Source organism: Micrasema longulum, unplaced genomic scaffold, assembly GCF_059751315.1.
Source record: "Micrasema longulum isolate JH-2025_06_02 unplaced genomic scaffold, ASM5975131v1 h1tg000831l, whole genome shotgun sequence".
Lineage (NCBI taxonomy): Eukaryota > Metazoa > Arthropoda > Insecta > Trichoptera > Brachycentridae > Micrasema > Micrasema longulum.
This window is the reverse complement of record NW_028278023.1, coordinates 626893-642728: the sequence shown is the minus strand read 5'-3', so window position 1 is coordinate 642728 and position 15836 is coordinate 626893. Positions and strand designations below refer to the sequence as shown.

The following is a 15836-nucleotide window of genomic DNA, read 5'->3' as shown; positions in this document are numbered from 1 at the left end:
GAACTTAATTCGTTCCAGGAGCAAGTTCGTTATGCGAAAAGTTCGTTATGTGAAACGCGTTTTCCCATAACAATACATGTTAAAAAAAATAATTCGTTCTGTAGCATAAAATATGGTAAGATGACATAAAAAAAAGATAAATTTTTTGTTATTATTTTTATTTAGATACATCTAAAAACATAATGAAAAAAACACACATTTTTTAATTTTAAGAAATAATCGAATCTTGCACATCTTCATCCATTTTCCGCTTTTTGGCCGATGGTGCAGTGAAAAACCTGTCCAAAGTCGTTTGTTTCTCTCTTTTCTTCAACATCTGCCGGAAATAACGGACAAGAGTATCGGAGTACAGGTCGTTGATCCTGTTTGCTTCAGCGGAATCCGGATAGTGGGCATTGGTAAACTCCTGAACTGCTTTCCATTTGACCAGGATGTTCTTGATGTCAGCAGTTGGAATTGGTTGATTGTTTGATTGTTGCTCCTCGTTATCAGATGACGCTTCCCTTTGAGCATTGTCCTGTTGTTGGGCCAGAAGTGTTTGGAGCTCTTCAGTTGTCAGCTCTTCTTTGTGTTCCTCAATAAGCTCCTCTACATCCTCTTCAACGATTGCTGCGACACGTGCGTAAGTAAGGCGTACTGCTCAGTGACTAACGACTGCCTGCGCGGAAGGATGCAATAAATCGGCAGTGATCGTGTGAAGTGGGCGACTTCGATGTGTGAAGCGAAGTTCGTTGTGTGAAGCGAAGTTCGTTGTATGAATCGTGAAATGAACGAAAAGGAAGTTCGTTGTGTGCAGCGTTCGCTGTGCGAGGCGTTCGTTATGCGAGGCACCACTGTACAAAAATCACAACTTAGTGCCATTGTGCTCATTTAATAATATAAATGCATAAATAAAACTGCAAAATAAAATGCTATTTACAAATTCCTGATTCGGGCCTTTCTCTCGGTACGATACCCTTAAGCCTATGGATTTACGTGCTCCATAGTACCTAATAGGCAGTTTTGTCACAGTGCTGATGATGGAAAGCATATATATAGCTCGCTCCATATGATGCCATATCAGTCTGTGTTTGGCAGACGACGAGGATTGTTCTTTGACTGAGTATAACGTTTGTTACCTTACGATCTACTCCAGAATTGATTTCAACGTAAGTGTAAATAAAAGTGATTGTTGTGAAATTGCATTTTTTCAAAAATATGATAGCGGTTTTTTGTTCCCCCAGTTCAAACAAATTAATCGTATTTTAATTATACCGCTAGCTATTATTTTTATTCAATTAAAAAATGGTGTAAATTTAGTTATTTTTTAAATAAATATCTGTGTATTTAATTATTCATGTTAAACTTAATTTGTCTCGTGGTCAAACGGTAAGTGCATTTGCCTACAACGAAAGAGATCTCGGGTTTAATTCCCGACATGGTTGACATAAAATATTTATTTAACAACTAGTTTTTACACTTGAATATTTCATAGTCCCTGGACAGGCACCTTAAGTGCAAGACTGATCATCTTACCTCCGTGTAACGAAAATGGTTCAGATACGCTACGATGCAGTGCGAAAAGGAATTATGAAGAATTTGTAACAACAATCCATTTTCGAATCTATCTAATTAATCTAATTTTAGCATCAAATTAACAAATTTTTCACTTATAAAATTTCATTTAATTATTGTAATTAATGTTATTATTACTTATCAATTTTGTAGTAATTAATTAATTTAAATTGTTGATTTTTACTACGGTAAATGACTGTTAATTATTAAGTAAACTCAATATGCGTATATTTGGTAGTATGGGTAGGTGAATTTTTTTTTTCTCTACAATATTTATTTTACCTAATTATTTTAGGTAACCATCTTAAAAATGCGTGTCTTGATTTTCCTGTGTCTTGTGGCTGTCACCCTCGCAGCCGGAACTGATAAGTACACAAATAAATATGATAATATCAACGTGGATCATATCCTTAGCAGTGAACGAATCCTCAACAATTACATAAAGTGTATGCTGGATGAAGGGCCATGCACAGCTGAAGGAAGAGAATTGAAAAGTAAGCTATCATAATTCCATATCGTTTTATTTTCAAAACATATTTAAATATTATATTTGTGTTTTTTGCAGATATTTCTTGATAAAACACTATCGTTAATGATTTTGATAATAAATCAAACTTCTTGGTTAAGTTTAACTTTGTTTATTTGACCAACGAGCGAAACTTTTCCGCCTTTTAAATAATAAATTAATATTGCTCTATCTCAATTTCGGTCCAATAACAAACTTTCCTAGCATAAAAATAAACTTTACTGCTTTGCCAACTAGTTGTTACTATATTATTTATGTTGTCTGTTCCTAAATAAAATACTTACCTGATATTATCCCTCAATAACATTGTTAAAAATAGTAAAGTTGAAGATGCCTAATTAGGCGAAAGCACTCGTTGGTCAAATTAAACAAAGTTAAACATGACCAAGGAATTTTATTGATATTTTTATAAAAATATATCCCCCACCCCAACTTTTTGTTTATTATTTAAATATATACATATATTTTAATACCATGTAATTCATCATTACACAAAACACATTCATTTTATTTTATATTGTAATTTTTTTTTAAATTTTTAATTTCAAAGTACTGTATTTTTTTTTCTGAAACCAGCCGTTCTACATACATATTTATAGTAAGCAACATAATACTTGTGTAATATTGTAACTCGGAACCAATATCAGGTTTCCATAAATTGTACAAAGTTAGTAAAAAAAAAAAAAAACAAAATATAATATAGTTTATACATATGAAAACTATAACATTTAATATGTATTTTTTGTATCGTACCTTTTTTTATTATTTATTTAATGCACGCAATACACAATTTTATCATAGCATAATTATATTTTTTTATGTCCCGACTTGCTGGAAAATTCCGAGTTAAGTCGGGAGTATATGTGTAATAATGTCATGATTATACTTTGGCCGAATTATTGTTTTTAGAAGCGATTCTTATAAAAAGTAAAATATACTAATCCATAACATAATATTATAAAAATTGAAAGCACTAACTTTTGATTATTTGTGTGAATTTTACCAAGCATAAAAAATAATTCAGCCTTTAATTTTTAAAAATCTATTTTACTGACTACATATGTATCATGTATTATGTATGTACTGTTATTTTATTTTTATATTATTGAAGTTTTATTCGTTAAAAAAAATAAATTATTAAACAATTTATTTATAGTAGAATGTTACTCGGTGCACTTTTTAGAATAGTTTCAGTGGTAATTAAACATATTCTTTATAAGTTTATGAATTTCAATATTTAAAAATACATTTTAATTGCGTTTAGTCGATTTTGGCTCTGGTAAAATACCTTTAAATCAGAAAAAGTCATTAAATATGTTCATCACATAATTCGAAATTACAATACCAAATTTATAATAATTATAAATATAATGTACTCTTTCATATTATGACATTTAAAATATCCTAAAATACGAAGAAATAAACGTTTTTATGCGAATTATCAGTGCAATTATACAATTGATAGAAGAAATAACTTTTCGTATTTTTTTTTATGATTCATTTATTAAATATAAGGCCTAAGCCAATTACAACACTCTTATTAAGAAACAATTTACAAGAAACTAAACAAAAGTAACATAAAAACAAACGAGGGCAATATAATCATGACGTACAATATATATATAGGTACAAGAACCCATCCCTCACTGTGTTAATGGCGAAGAGATCTACGAAAAGCAGGTAGATTTATCCCAAAGAATTCCAAGTTGACGAATTGACTAATCTACGCATTTTGGACATTGGGTCATAAAGACAAAGGTTGTTCTTAGAAGATTTGATAAAAAGCAAATTTTGACTTCTGGGCTGGTATTCCAAATGTGTATTTTGTATGTAAAACTGTTTTCTCGTGCCGCAAGAGTGGTTCAGAATAGCACCCCTGGACATGGTTGGGAACATAAAAATAAATTAATTGCAACTGGGATGGGACATCAATTACTTCTCCCTTCCTACGTTTGACTAATGAAGACATATCAAAGATAGTTCCATTTCGGTGAAGCAATAATTATCCTTTTATAATCCGAGCAACCATGCCAGTTTTCTTAGAAAACGGTGTTGGACAGATTCGATATAGTCAATGGGTCCTATAGAATGAAGACTAAATTGGAAAAGCATATTCTAGATGGGGTCAAACTAGTGTGCGGTAGAGTTTTGATGGTATTAATATGTTTTAAGTCTGTCGTCATTATATTGATGAAACCAAGAACTTTGATATATTTGCTTATAGTATTATCTTTTAAGTTTACTATTTAAAGTAACACCAAGATCCTTTATTGAAGAAATCATTGAAAGGGAAATATTTTTAGTTTGTATTTGAAATGTATAGATTTTTTTCGTCGCGATAAAGATATTATTTTTAATTCATCAATGTTAAGTTGAAGACAGTTGATGTCGCACCATTCATTAAAACAACAAACATCCTAACTTCTCATTTTCCTTTTCTTTGATTTGTTTTGTTTACAAATTATATTTTCTTTCTTCTAAACACTACATTCAGATGGGACTTGATGTCCTTTATAAACACTTTCCACCGGCTCCTGTCTCCGCTCATCCTTCTCCAGTTTCCCTACCTACTACCTTACTTCAGTCCTCTTTTACACAATGTATTAATCTCTTCCTTGATTCACTTCTAGATTGCTTCTATTGGGGTACCCACTTACATTTTTGATACCCTATCGTCGAACATTCTGCCGATCGCAGGCAATGAGATACACAGACGCGTAATAGTGTTTCAAGCTCTATTTTGTTATATTTCTGTTAACAAATAATACACCCAATCTACGCCTACGTCAGTGATTCAGAAATTACTTTTAAGAAAACCTGTCAATAATGAGTAATTAAATTTCTACACATAAAGACACCACAAGTCATTAAAATGATTGCTTCTTGACTAATGAGTAATCAATATTATAGAAAGCTACTCCCTAACACATCATTCCGCAGTTATTTAATACACTGACAGTGTTATCATAATAAAACCGTAACCAATATTATAACTGATAACTTGTTTTTGAAAAATGTATCAGATTTTATAAACAACTGGCATAATATTTGAAACTGGGTTGTGGTCAAGTGACTAGTGTTGTGAACTCACGGATCAGAGGTCCGAGGTTCGAACCCCACTCTACCCCAACTTGATTTCCATTTTCTGATAGTGAGTTATTTACAACTCGATGAAAATGGCCAGCAAAATTGAAATGCTTGGGTAAATTATAAGAACGCTAATATTTTTTTTATTTTTTTTAAATCCTGAAATATTTTTTAAGACCGTGCGTTTTCCTATCGTTTTAACAATTTTAAATAATAAAAAAAAAATCAACAAGGATACATAAAATACATACATTTTGTAAAATTCTTTATATTTATCCTTAGCTTAACCGTCTTTCATAAATATTATAAAATAAGTGTGTTGTGTAGCTTAATTAAGTCAAATTGAGTGACACAAAAGATTGTGTTAAAGATAAGACTAATTATTTCTCAAAGAAAGAAAAGTTAAAATAATTCACATACACAAAACTAAAGATTAGACATTTTATTTCAGAAACCCAACAACGTTTATTTTATTCATACTAAAAAGCAATGTGTTTTTCTCAATAAACGAGTTATCCTTTTAAAATGTTCAATTTCGTATATTTTAATTGAATTTAACTCTTCTACTTTTGCTGCCGCTTTCACTGTGAGTGTGGCAAATTATATGGAGGGCCTTTGCAGAATGTCATTCATCGCCATGACCATATTGCAAACACGAAAGGTAGCAAAAGCTGCATTTAGTTGTATCACTATAGCCTACATTTATTAAAGTAATTTTGTCAATTTAATAACTTCAGAATAGATTACTATTATGATTATTTTAACATTTCCTAACTAAAATCAACAGCTTACCCACCACATACCGCACACCGCATGAGGACATAAGTCTCCTTGGCGGTGCCCACATACACGGAAAATTTGCTCGTTGTCAAACGAGAAAAGCTGCCCGAAGGAGCTCTCTGAAATCTGGTAGCCTTAGCATCTTTGTGCTGAAAGAAAGTAATCCAGACGTACATAATATGTACTTCATTGGATTGAGAAGAGAGGGAAGTGAATTCTTCACTGACTGGGATTAAATTGATTGGACATGATCAATTCGCCGAAATGATTACAAAACTTTTTAAAAGCCTTGAAAGCAACAGAACAAAACTAAAATCAACAGATGAAAAAGTTTTAAAAAACGAAATGAATTTTCAAACATGGACAAAATAGTGAATGTTACACAGTGTGTAAAATGGCCACTTAAACCATCCAATGACGGGACATAACCCTTGTAAATACCTAGTCTTCCGTATTCAAAAATTATATTAAAAAATTCCTTATTCCCTGAAATGATCTCCATCTCTGTTGTGATTTGATAAAACTAATGTTATATGCGTAGAATACCGTTACATAAGAACACTAAAAGATTTCTTGTAATATATGTATGTAAACAGTTTTATATATATATATATTTTTTTTAGAAAAAGAAATATTTGCGTTCTTATGATTTACCCATTTTCAACGAGTTGTAAATAACTCACTATTAGATAGATCACTATATAATTTTATAAAATTGTTATAGTATCGATCTAAATTAGTTGTGCCAAAATAATAATTATTGTATTCAGGTCATGGCTATTGAAAATACATTTACATTTAAATATGTTATATTGTTTATTGTATATATTTGCAATGTCAGGTGAAGAGAAATGTGAATCACAATTTATTATATTTTATTGTTATTTAAATTTTATTTTGTCCGCCTTGTGATGGTCATGTTTACCTACCATGCAAGAGGTCTCGGGTTCGATTCCTGACATGGTTGACTTTATTTATTTAAAACGATATTTTTACACTGCAACATTTCATGGTCACTGGACTTGCGCCTGAAGCGTAAGGCTGATCATCTTACTTTCATGTAACAAAAAATGTATTAAGATGCGCTGCTATTTATTAACCAATGCAATGTCATAAAAACCACTAGATGCAAAAGGGGATTTTTTATATTCATTAGTTTATTTGGTATACAAACAATAAAAATTAATTTAAAATAAGAAATATTTACATAAAAAAAGATATTACGTATTTTTAATGTTTTCTTACATACGGTAAAAATTAGATTAAATAGTAATAGTAGTAATTTGTACCGTGAAGTTTCTCTACAATGTATGAAAAAATTAATAAAAATGATTTCATAAAATCGAACTACTTTAAATTAATGATGCGACAAGTTTTTTTTTTTAAATTTTATTTTGATTTAAATGATTTTCTTACATAAAAAGACAAATAGAGTTTTCAAAAATTATGTAAACATTAAATGTGACAAAAACTAAATAAATAAAAAACTAATGTGAGAAAATAACAAACTTAAACATTTGCGTTTTCCGTGGAGGTAATTGGTAATAAATAAAAAAAATACCGAATGCACACTCCGAGCCATCCATGCACACATATATTGAGCATATATAAAACATACACAAACACATACATTACATACGGTACACATACATATTATAAACCACTCAAGATGGTACATTCAGCAAGTATCCCAAATAATCAAATCCATGAAGAAATTTTCTGTAAACATGCAACTTGCACTATAATCTACATTTAACATATATAATATTGTATTATCAGCGCTATGAATTTTTAAAGTTTTGTAATTTTGAAATTATTCGGTCAATTACATCACAAGTTCTAGTCGGTGAGTTCTGCTGATTGGTGAGTTGGCTTCCCGGAAACCGGAAATCTATCACAACACTCTATTATTTGTTGACGTAGGAAGTTCAAAGTAGCTCACTCTTATTAATTTTTTTTTCATACATTTTCGAAATGCCTTGCCGTACAATTAAATGCTCTAATTTTTAGCGCGCGTAAGAAAACATTTTTTTATATTCAATTTCCTGTAGCACTAAACTTCTTCATTTGGCTAACATCAATATCTTCCAGCGGTGCTATTCTTGGCCACTCTCGCGGCCGTAGAAAACACTTTTATCTCGCGTATTTTGTATGTTATCTCGTACTTTTATCTCCGAATACCGCAAGCAACTACACTGGCTCAGTATCAGGCATAGAAGAAACTTTCACATTCTATCACTTCTTCACGATATTTTAAATAATTCTACTTCGCCTGTTTATCTGAGAAGCCAATCACAGCATAGGCTAACTCTTCGTTCTAGTAACGAGAGAACCCTTTCAATACCCATTCACCGCTCTAATTTTGTTGCCTCCTCTTTCACAGTATTAGCTGCTCGATTTTGGAACAATTTACCTACTAATGTTAGAGACGCCCCTTTTTTTATTTACATTTAAATCACATCCGAAATGTCACTTCCTGAATATTTAAGGTTTTCCTTTTTCCTTCCACTTTCCTTCCCTCTTTTCCCTCTTCTCTCTTCATAGTATAGTGTAGATATTTAGTAAATTTTTACTTCTTAAAAAAAAAACAATATTTTGTTCTCTAAAGAAATTATCAATAAACCAACAGTATGTTCATATCCCACTGATTTTCTCAAATTGAATGGTTTTGGTAGGTTGGGAGAAATTGCTTTAAGGCAATATGCCCGCCCTAATGCATATGTATGAAAACTGTATATGTATATAAAGTGTTTAAATAAATATGTAAATATATGAGATAAAAGCTTTTTCTACGGCCGCGAGAGCTTTAGAAATATCACCCCATGATAAACATAACCAAAACATAAATAAGATAACCAAAAAAACAAACTTGCCAAAATGAAAATTGATCAAAATTTATTTTTTAATATGAATAAACGTGTTTTTTTTTAACTTTCAGCTGTTATTAGTGGGTGAATAGAGCTTGCACGTGTAAGCTTATTAATAAAATGTGTCATAATGGAATTTAATTAATTTTTAAAATGTTTATAAAAACTCTAATGATCGGGTGAGTCTATTCATATTCTTATGGCAATGGAGAAATTCATCTGACAGATTGAATTCGTGTTTTTTTTTATTGGTTAGTACCTAAGGGAAAGTGAATCAATAAACACATTACCGCTTTCCTTCCGTGCGCCATGAATGAATACCCCGTCAATAGATACTCCTTTGTAAAATTACTGGGTTAAAATTATTGGCTTGGATTTTGCGTTATTTGAATAAACAAGAATTGATAGAAATATCTAAGTCTTTCTTCACGCAGGTAATTAATTATTACAGATATTACCGGTAATATGCGAGGAAATAGTAATATTATGGGAGTAAGGTCTGGTAGGGGAAACATGCAATGCGGACCATACTAATTGACCCCAATCCTTTCAGTCACAATCGTAACGTAATGTGTTGATCAGCATACTAAATATATAGACTAGAGGGCTTTATTTTTGTACCGCCGCATTGCGAAATTTAATCAATAAATACGGTGTGAATCGAACACAAATTAGCTATCGCTATTGTCATTTGCATAGTCATAATCCTTCATTGCCTATTCTTTTGTCCAGAGACACCAGTGACATTGCTGTAATGATGTGTCGAATTGTTGTTATTCGCAATAACCCACCCATAGTATATACTTACTCACCTGTAGCTCGATCACAAATAACTATTGATGTGCTTAAAAACATGCTAAGCATTTGAGCGATCACAATGAACAATAATGAACATGCTTAAGTTATGGCAGTCATAAGTCAACGTATGTGTAATCTTTAAGTCAACGCTCGTGTCGGTTTGATTTTGTTTTACCCGTAAATAAATACAGTTCACTGGCGAAAATTAGGCGTTTACTGTAAAAAATAATACAATATATATTTTTTATTATTAATTTATTAACATACACGGCGTGCAGTGTCTTTTACCTTACCAAGATACATATTCAAAAGAATATTAACACTTCAATATAATGTGAAAAACATAAAAATCAAATTAAAAAGTTACATTACAATACAAAAAAATTACATTAATACTATAACACAGCAGTTTCGTAAAAAGAACATATTTAGATTTTTTTTAAATACTTACAATGTGTGCAGATAAAATTTTAAAAGGAAAATAAATTTTTTTTTTTTCTTCAAGAGGTACAAAACATAAGTATATTAAATACAATAAAATTGTTTTATGTCTCAAAAAAAATATATATAGTATATTTATATATATATATGTACATATAAAATGTTATAATAACAATTGAAGTCATTTTTTTAAAAAATTGGTAAACAATAGTTCCCATACAAAAGTAAACATAGAAAGCACTATAATCTGGTGATCCACCTTTGAAATGATTAAATAGAGTTGATTTATACAAACTATACTTTATGTTAAAAATATCAGCAACGTCGGAATAGTTATTGCCAAGTACATGTAGTCGATTCAGAATAGCATTAAATGAGTATACTGTTCGCGAATTTTTGCAACTAAACGGAGGTACTTGACGAGTCCTTCGTCAAGGTACCTTTAAGTTCATGGGTGCTAATAGATTTGGGCAGTAATTGGGCATTCAGTAAATCTATAATTTTTCTTCTCTCAGTTAGTATCAACAAGTTCAAAGTATTTAATAGAAAGTCATAGTTAAGAAATTCATATCTGATTCCAAATTTAAAGTTAACGTATCTTAAAAAAATATTTTGAACTTTTTCAAGGGTATATTGGTGAGAACTATAATACGGAGTCCGTATACGAGGGCAGATTGATAATGAAGCTACCTAGCGCTAGATGGCAGCACAAACACAAAAAATATTTATTTTTTCCCACTTAGGTAGCTTCATTTTCAATCCGCCCTCGTAGTTGAGTTGTATTCCAACTGGCTCCTAACCAAAGCTGTGTTCATCAATTTCAATGTAGCGATATTTTTAAAATCCTTCATCACTCACAAAATATTTTTTTTATTTGTTAAATCATACAATTTTTTTTGTACTCTAAGGAGTTACAACAAACTCATTTTGGGACAGAATAATATTTACATAAAGGTATGGTAATAATAATAATAATATAGTAACAAGTAAAAATACGTTCATAAAACTGAAATAAGATAGCAAGCAAATATATAATACAAAGAAATTTAAACAATCCATAATAAAAATCAAAATTAAATATTTACATGTTGTAAGAAAGAAATATCCTAGGAAAAAGAAGAACTTAAAACTTAATTTCACGTTTCCCCTACCTCCTCAATTAGTAATTTTTTAAATGAATACAGTCATTTTTTGGCATTCTATAGGACTCCGGTAGCCTGTTATACTCACTACAAGCAAGGTAGAGCAGAGACCTTAGACCATCCCTTTTCGTGCGTTTAAGCCGAGCCGAGCATTTTTAGGGATTTATGCAGTTTATGTGACTGACGAATCACAGCTTTTGATCGAAGATAACGCCTAGATCTCGCACTTAAGAAACAGAAATCAATTTATCGTTTGCAATAATATAATCAAATAAGATAGGATTATTTATTCTAAAATATCACATGACCAGACATTTTTTAATGTTTAGTTGCAGCTTGTTTGTCGAACACCACATGAACAATTTGTCAACATTTTTCTGTAGAGTTAAATAATCGTTGACACATAATATATATGTCAATGATAGAAATAGGGCACTCATAAACATATTCTTATGTGAGCTCTAATAATAACAGAGTACATATATTTCATTTACAAGATATGTACCTACAACATGCGTAGTTTTCAAGTATTAAAGGCATGCGCCGCATGTATCGCATGTATGGACGACACGCCACTGATATATATATATATATATATATATATATATATATTATATCAATATAAGTGAAAATTAAATTACAATTACTATGGCGACTGCTTATCTTGACATTTGGCTTACCAATCGCCGGCTAAATGCAATAAATAGCATGATAAATTTATGACACCAAAACAATTATACGCTAAAACAATACTCACTTACAGATTTAAAAACTACTCTTACTCAAATGAAAGACAACTTCTACAATACATCACATACAAATAATATAATCACTAGATCCTCAACACAAAGACAACTTAAACAAACACAAACTAATACCAGATTCGTACAAAGGGATTTTGAGTATTATTCAATTAAAATCTATAACCTACTTCCACTACATTTTAAAACAATTAGTAACGAGAAAATGTTTAAAAAGGCTATAAAAAAATGTATAGTGGAGCTAGGTAGAAGTAAAATGGATTGTCTTATTCGCCCAAACCAACATTGAATCAGTGTGTTAGTTTGAATTAGTTTGATAATGTCCTAACAAGACGAAACCCGTCACAGTATACACGTATGTTAAAAAATAAAATTAGAATTAAATCCAATACAAGTATTTTATTTTGGATACCTAACCAAATTTTTGTATGGAATTCTACCAATTATCTGCATACATAAATACATTAAATATGTTTTATTTGCAAGTTGAACAAAAACGTTCCGTTTTCCGTTTTCTTCTTGACTTTTCGCGCGCTCGTGACGAAAATACCAGGGAGAATTTTTCAACAGAGTGGGATAGTCCTTTTCCAAAATCACTCGTTAGTGGAGGCGCTTTATATTTTTGTTTTGAACACAGCGAAGTTTCAAACCATTAAAGCTTTATCGTACGTCGCTAGATAACGCACAACTTTACTCACCTGTCAATTTAGTCAAATAATTGTCGAAGGAAAAATCTAGAAAAGAACCCCATATTTTGATTTTTACATTTTTTAGGAATCCTTCCCGATGCTTTGGCCAACAACTGCAAAAAATGTAATGAAAAACAGCGATCAACAACAGAAAAAGTCACCAGGCATCTAAGTTCAAGGAGGCCGAGAGATTGGGAAAGGCTCACCAAGAAATATGACCCTCAAGGAAACTATAGGAAAAGTTACAATATATAAATATAAAAGATTATAAGGGTTCATTCAAATTGTCAAAACACGTGTGAGTTCACCAGCATTTCGTGATTTCAACCTTAGTTTAAACGTATTATTAAATTCAAACTAACAAAATAGAAAACAAAATTATATTTTAAGTTGCCACCGAATAAACACTTCATACAATAACTGTGTTTTAATATTTTATTTTGTTAGGTATTTGGTTACTCAGTTTTATTACCTCTATGCCTACCCAATTAGTTTGTTGTAAGATCTTAGGATGAATCCACAGATGCCACTAGTTGTATTTTAATAAAAGTAACATTATGGATTAAAATAATAAGAGCAGTAAACACCAGTCCTACAAAGTGCTGAATTAAAAAATAATGGTTTAATTGAATTATTATATGGTGTTGTGTATTTATTTATACAACAATGTTTGTTTAATTGTTATATATAAAATATTTCAGTAATGTCCATTGGCCCATTAGCTCAGTTGGTTAGAGCGTCGTGCTAATAACGCGAAGGTCGCGGGTTCGATCCCCTCATGGGCCACAATCTTTTTTGAAAATTCAATCCAGTTTTCACCAAAACTTATTTTTAATCACATTTTTTACAACTAAACTAGTAAAACCAATTCTCAAAATTAACGATACTATTTTTAAATATTTAAAGACTATAAATTATTGTAAGAGATAGCCAAACATTGTTTTATTTCTGTCTCCATTATTTTATGGAATGTAAAAATAATATTGCTTTTGATTCCAGTTTCCAGTGTTATTTGTTTAAAAAATATAAGCATATTCAACTGATGTTTAGAATTCAAATATGCACAGGTAACAAACAGGCACAACTGGTTGTTACTGGAGCTTATTTAATTTTTAAAATTTTTAAGTTTTGCATATAAAACAAAGCACAGCCTATAATGCCAATAGCGCATAGATTCCTAATACAATCTACATAAACTGATTTCTAAACTTGAAATAGCTTTATAAAATCAAATCTGAACTAAAATATTTGTATTATAACAAGAATAAAGTGGTATTATTACAGAAACTTTGAAAAATATATAAATTACTCAACAGTACACAAAAAAGTTTGCAAATAAGATGTGATGTAATAAAGCATGTGCAAATAATGATGGGAACTTGATAAAATATTAATATTTAATAATACATAGATAAAAAATATTGTTGTTTAAATATCTTTCAAACAATCATTCCCAAATTTTATTCAAATATACAGTATATGTTTTTACAAAATATTCAGATCTATTCCACACACCAATAGGACCAATTTATTATAATGAAGCACTTATCAGAGCATTGAATTTGACCCTGATATCAGGGTTCACTTGACCTTGTTAAGTAGAATGTAAAAATAATTTCAAAAGGATAAAAAATTTGGGACATAATCAACTAACAAATATATTTTTATCAAAAAATAAATACATAAAACATCACATAACATTTTATTATACTCGCTCTAACATGAGATTCGTTTAATGAATTATTTTATTAATTTAGGAACAGTTACACAGACATCGAGCAATACATAATATATCCTAAAACAAATTGGTCGTTTGTTCGTAAAAATTAATATTGTCATAAATTAACAAGAATACATTAAGCCGTAGGATTTTGATTCGTTGTGGTTTATTCTACAATAAGTTGAGTAACATTGTCTTTAGTAACGAGGGCTACAAGGCTTCCGTTCTTCGGTCTCTCCTCTCCTTTAGTCCACTTCATGAAAAGATCAGCGACGTAGGTTAAGGGGGTCCATGTGCCAAAGTCAGCCTTCGGCATCCACTTCCTATTCATCGGAGTATCCAAAGTAATGGGCATTATCGCAACAGTCAACGAACCACTAGGGAGCCCGGATCCTTCGGTCCCGAGGGATTTAGTCAATTGATGAACAGCTGCCTTAGCCATTCCATAGCCGATCATGGAAGGGGTACCTTCGAGAGCAGCCTTGGCTCCAGTGAGGGCCACGAAACCGCCAGGAGCTAAATATTTAGCTGCTACAGACGCTGAAATAGTCGAACTCCACACCGACTGCTTCCACATAAGATCCGCCGCTTTGCTCAGCTCTTTGTCAGCGTTTCCACCAGCCCAGCCTCCGGCAACGCAGATCACCGCATTGAGTTTCTCTCCTCCGAGAGCTCCGCCGACGTCAGCCAACACTTGCTCTTCTTGCTGGACCCAGGCCGCCTCCGGATTAACAGTAATGTTGGAGTCGGCGGACTCGTTCGGGTGTAGGTCCACGCTGGCCACCCACCAGTTGTTGGCTTTGAAGTGGGAAACGCAAGCTGCCCCCAAAGCCCCGCGGCCCCCGTAAACTAAGACACGACCGACAGACATGTTCACGTATAAACACTGATTTGATAACGAATAAATTGAATGAAATCGGCGGAATGTGGAGCTGATTGTGTAAGAGGCGGCCTCGCTTTTAGACCGTACACTTTCGCTTTCTCGCTACGATTAACCGGCTCTGTGAGAACCACCACTACATAAAATTCAAATCGCCACAAAAAGCAAACGAAACGCCTTTCAAATTGCAAGAACTGTCAGAAATCAATAATTCGAAAATGAAAACAGCGACACCTGTTGATTCTTATTTTGGTTTTAGTAAAATGGCTTTCAGTGACATCTACACTTGAGTTAGAGCAATAATATCTTTGGAATGGTTTGATTATTAGCTACCCATATTTACAAATAAAAAAAACATCGCCTTCCGTTTTTTATTATTTTGGTTCATTATTAGGCCAGTACCTATACACTGTATGCTTAGTACTATAGTACTACAAAAATGTGACATTTCTAATACCGAGTAAGCGAACTTTTTCAGGATTTTCATCTGCAGCTATCGAGTTGAAAATACTCATCTAGAGCCTGATTTTATTCACCGAGCTGTATTTTTCATTTTGCGCGCACACGAAACATGCGTAATAAAAATGAATT

General features: G+C 31.6%; 2 protein-coding genes and 1 non-coding gene across 3 annotated transcripts; 2 read left to right on the top strand and 1 right to left on the bottom strand.

Annotated features, from left to right (window-relative positions):
• The first annotated feature begins 994 nt into the window (after window positions 1-994).
• Window positions 995-15358, top strand: LOC148278744 (ejaculatory bulb-specific protein 3-like). Its single transcript, XM_088230944.1, has 3 exons — window positions 995-1148; window positions 1850-2048; window positions 12731-15358. The coding sequence occupies exons 2-3, from the start codon at window positions 1865-1867 to the stop codon at window positions 12898-12900; spliced, it is 354 nt and encodes a 117-aa protein (XP_088087070.1). The 5' UTR covers window positions 995-1148; window positions 1850-1864; the 3' UTR covers window positions 12901-15358.
• On the top strand, window positions 13358-13431 carry TRNAI-AAU (transfer RNA isoleucine (anticodon AAU)). Its single transcript has one exon. It is a non-coding gene; the product is annotated as a tRNA-Ile (tRNA).
• Dhpr (dihydropteridine reductase) lies at window positions 14279-15236 on the bottom strand. Its single transcript, XM_088230938.1, has one exon. It carries the CDS (start codon window positions 15234-15236, stop codon window positions 14532-14534), a length of 705 nt encoding a protein of 234 aa, XP_088087064.1. The 3' UTR covers window positions 14279-14531.
• Window positions 15359-15836: the final 478 nt, after the last annotated feature.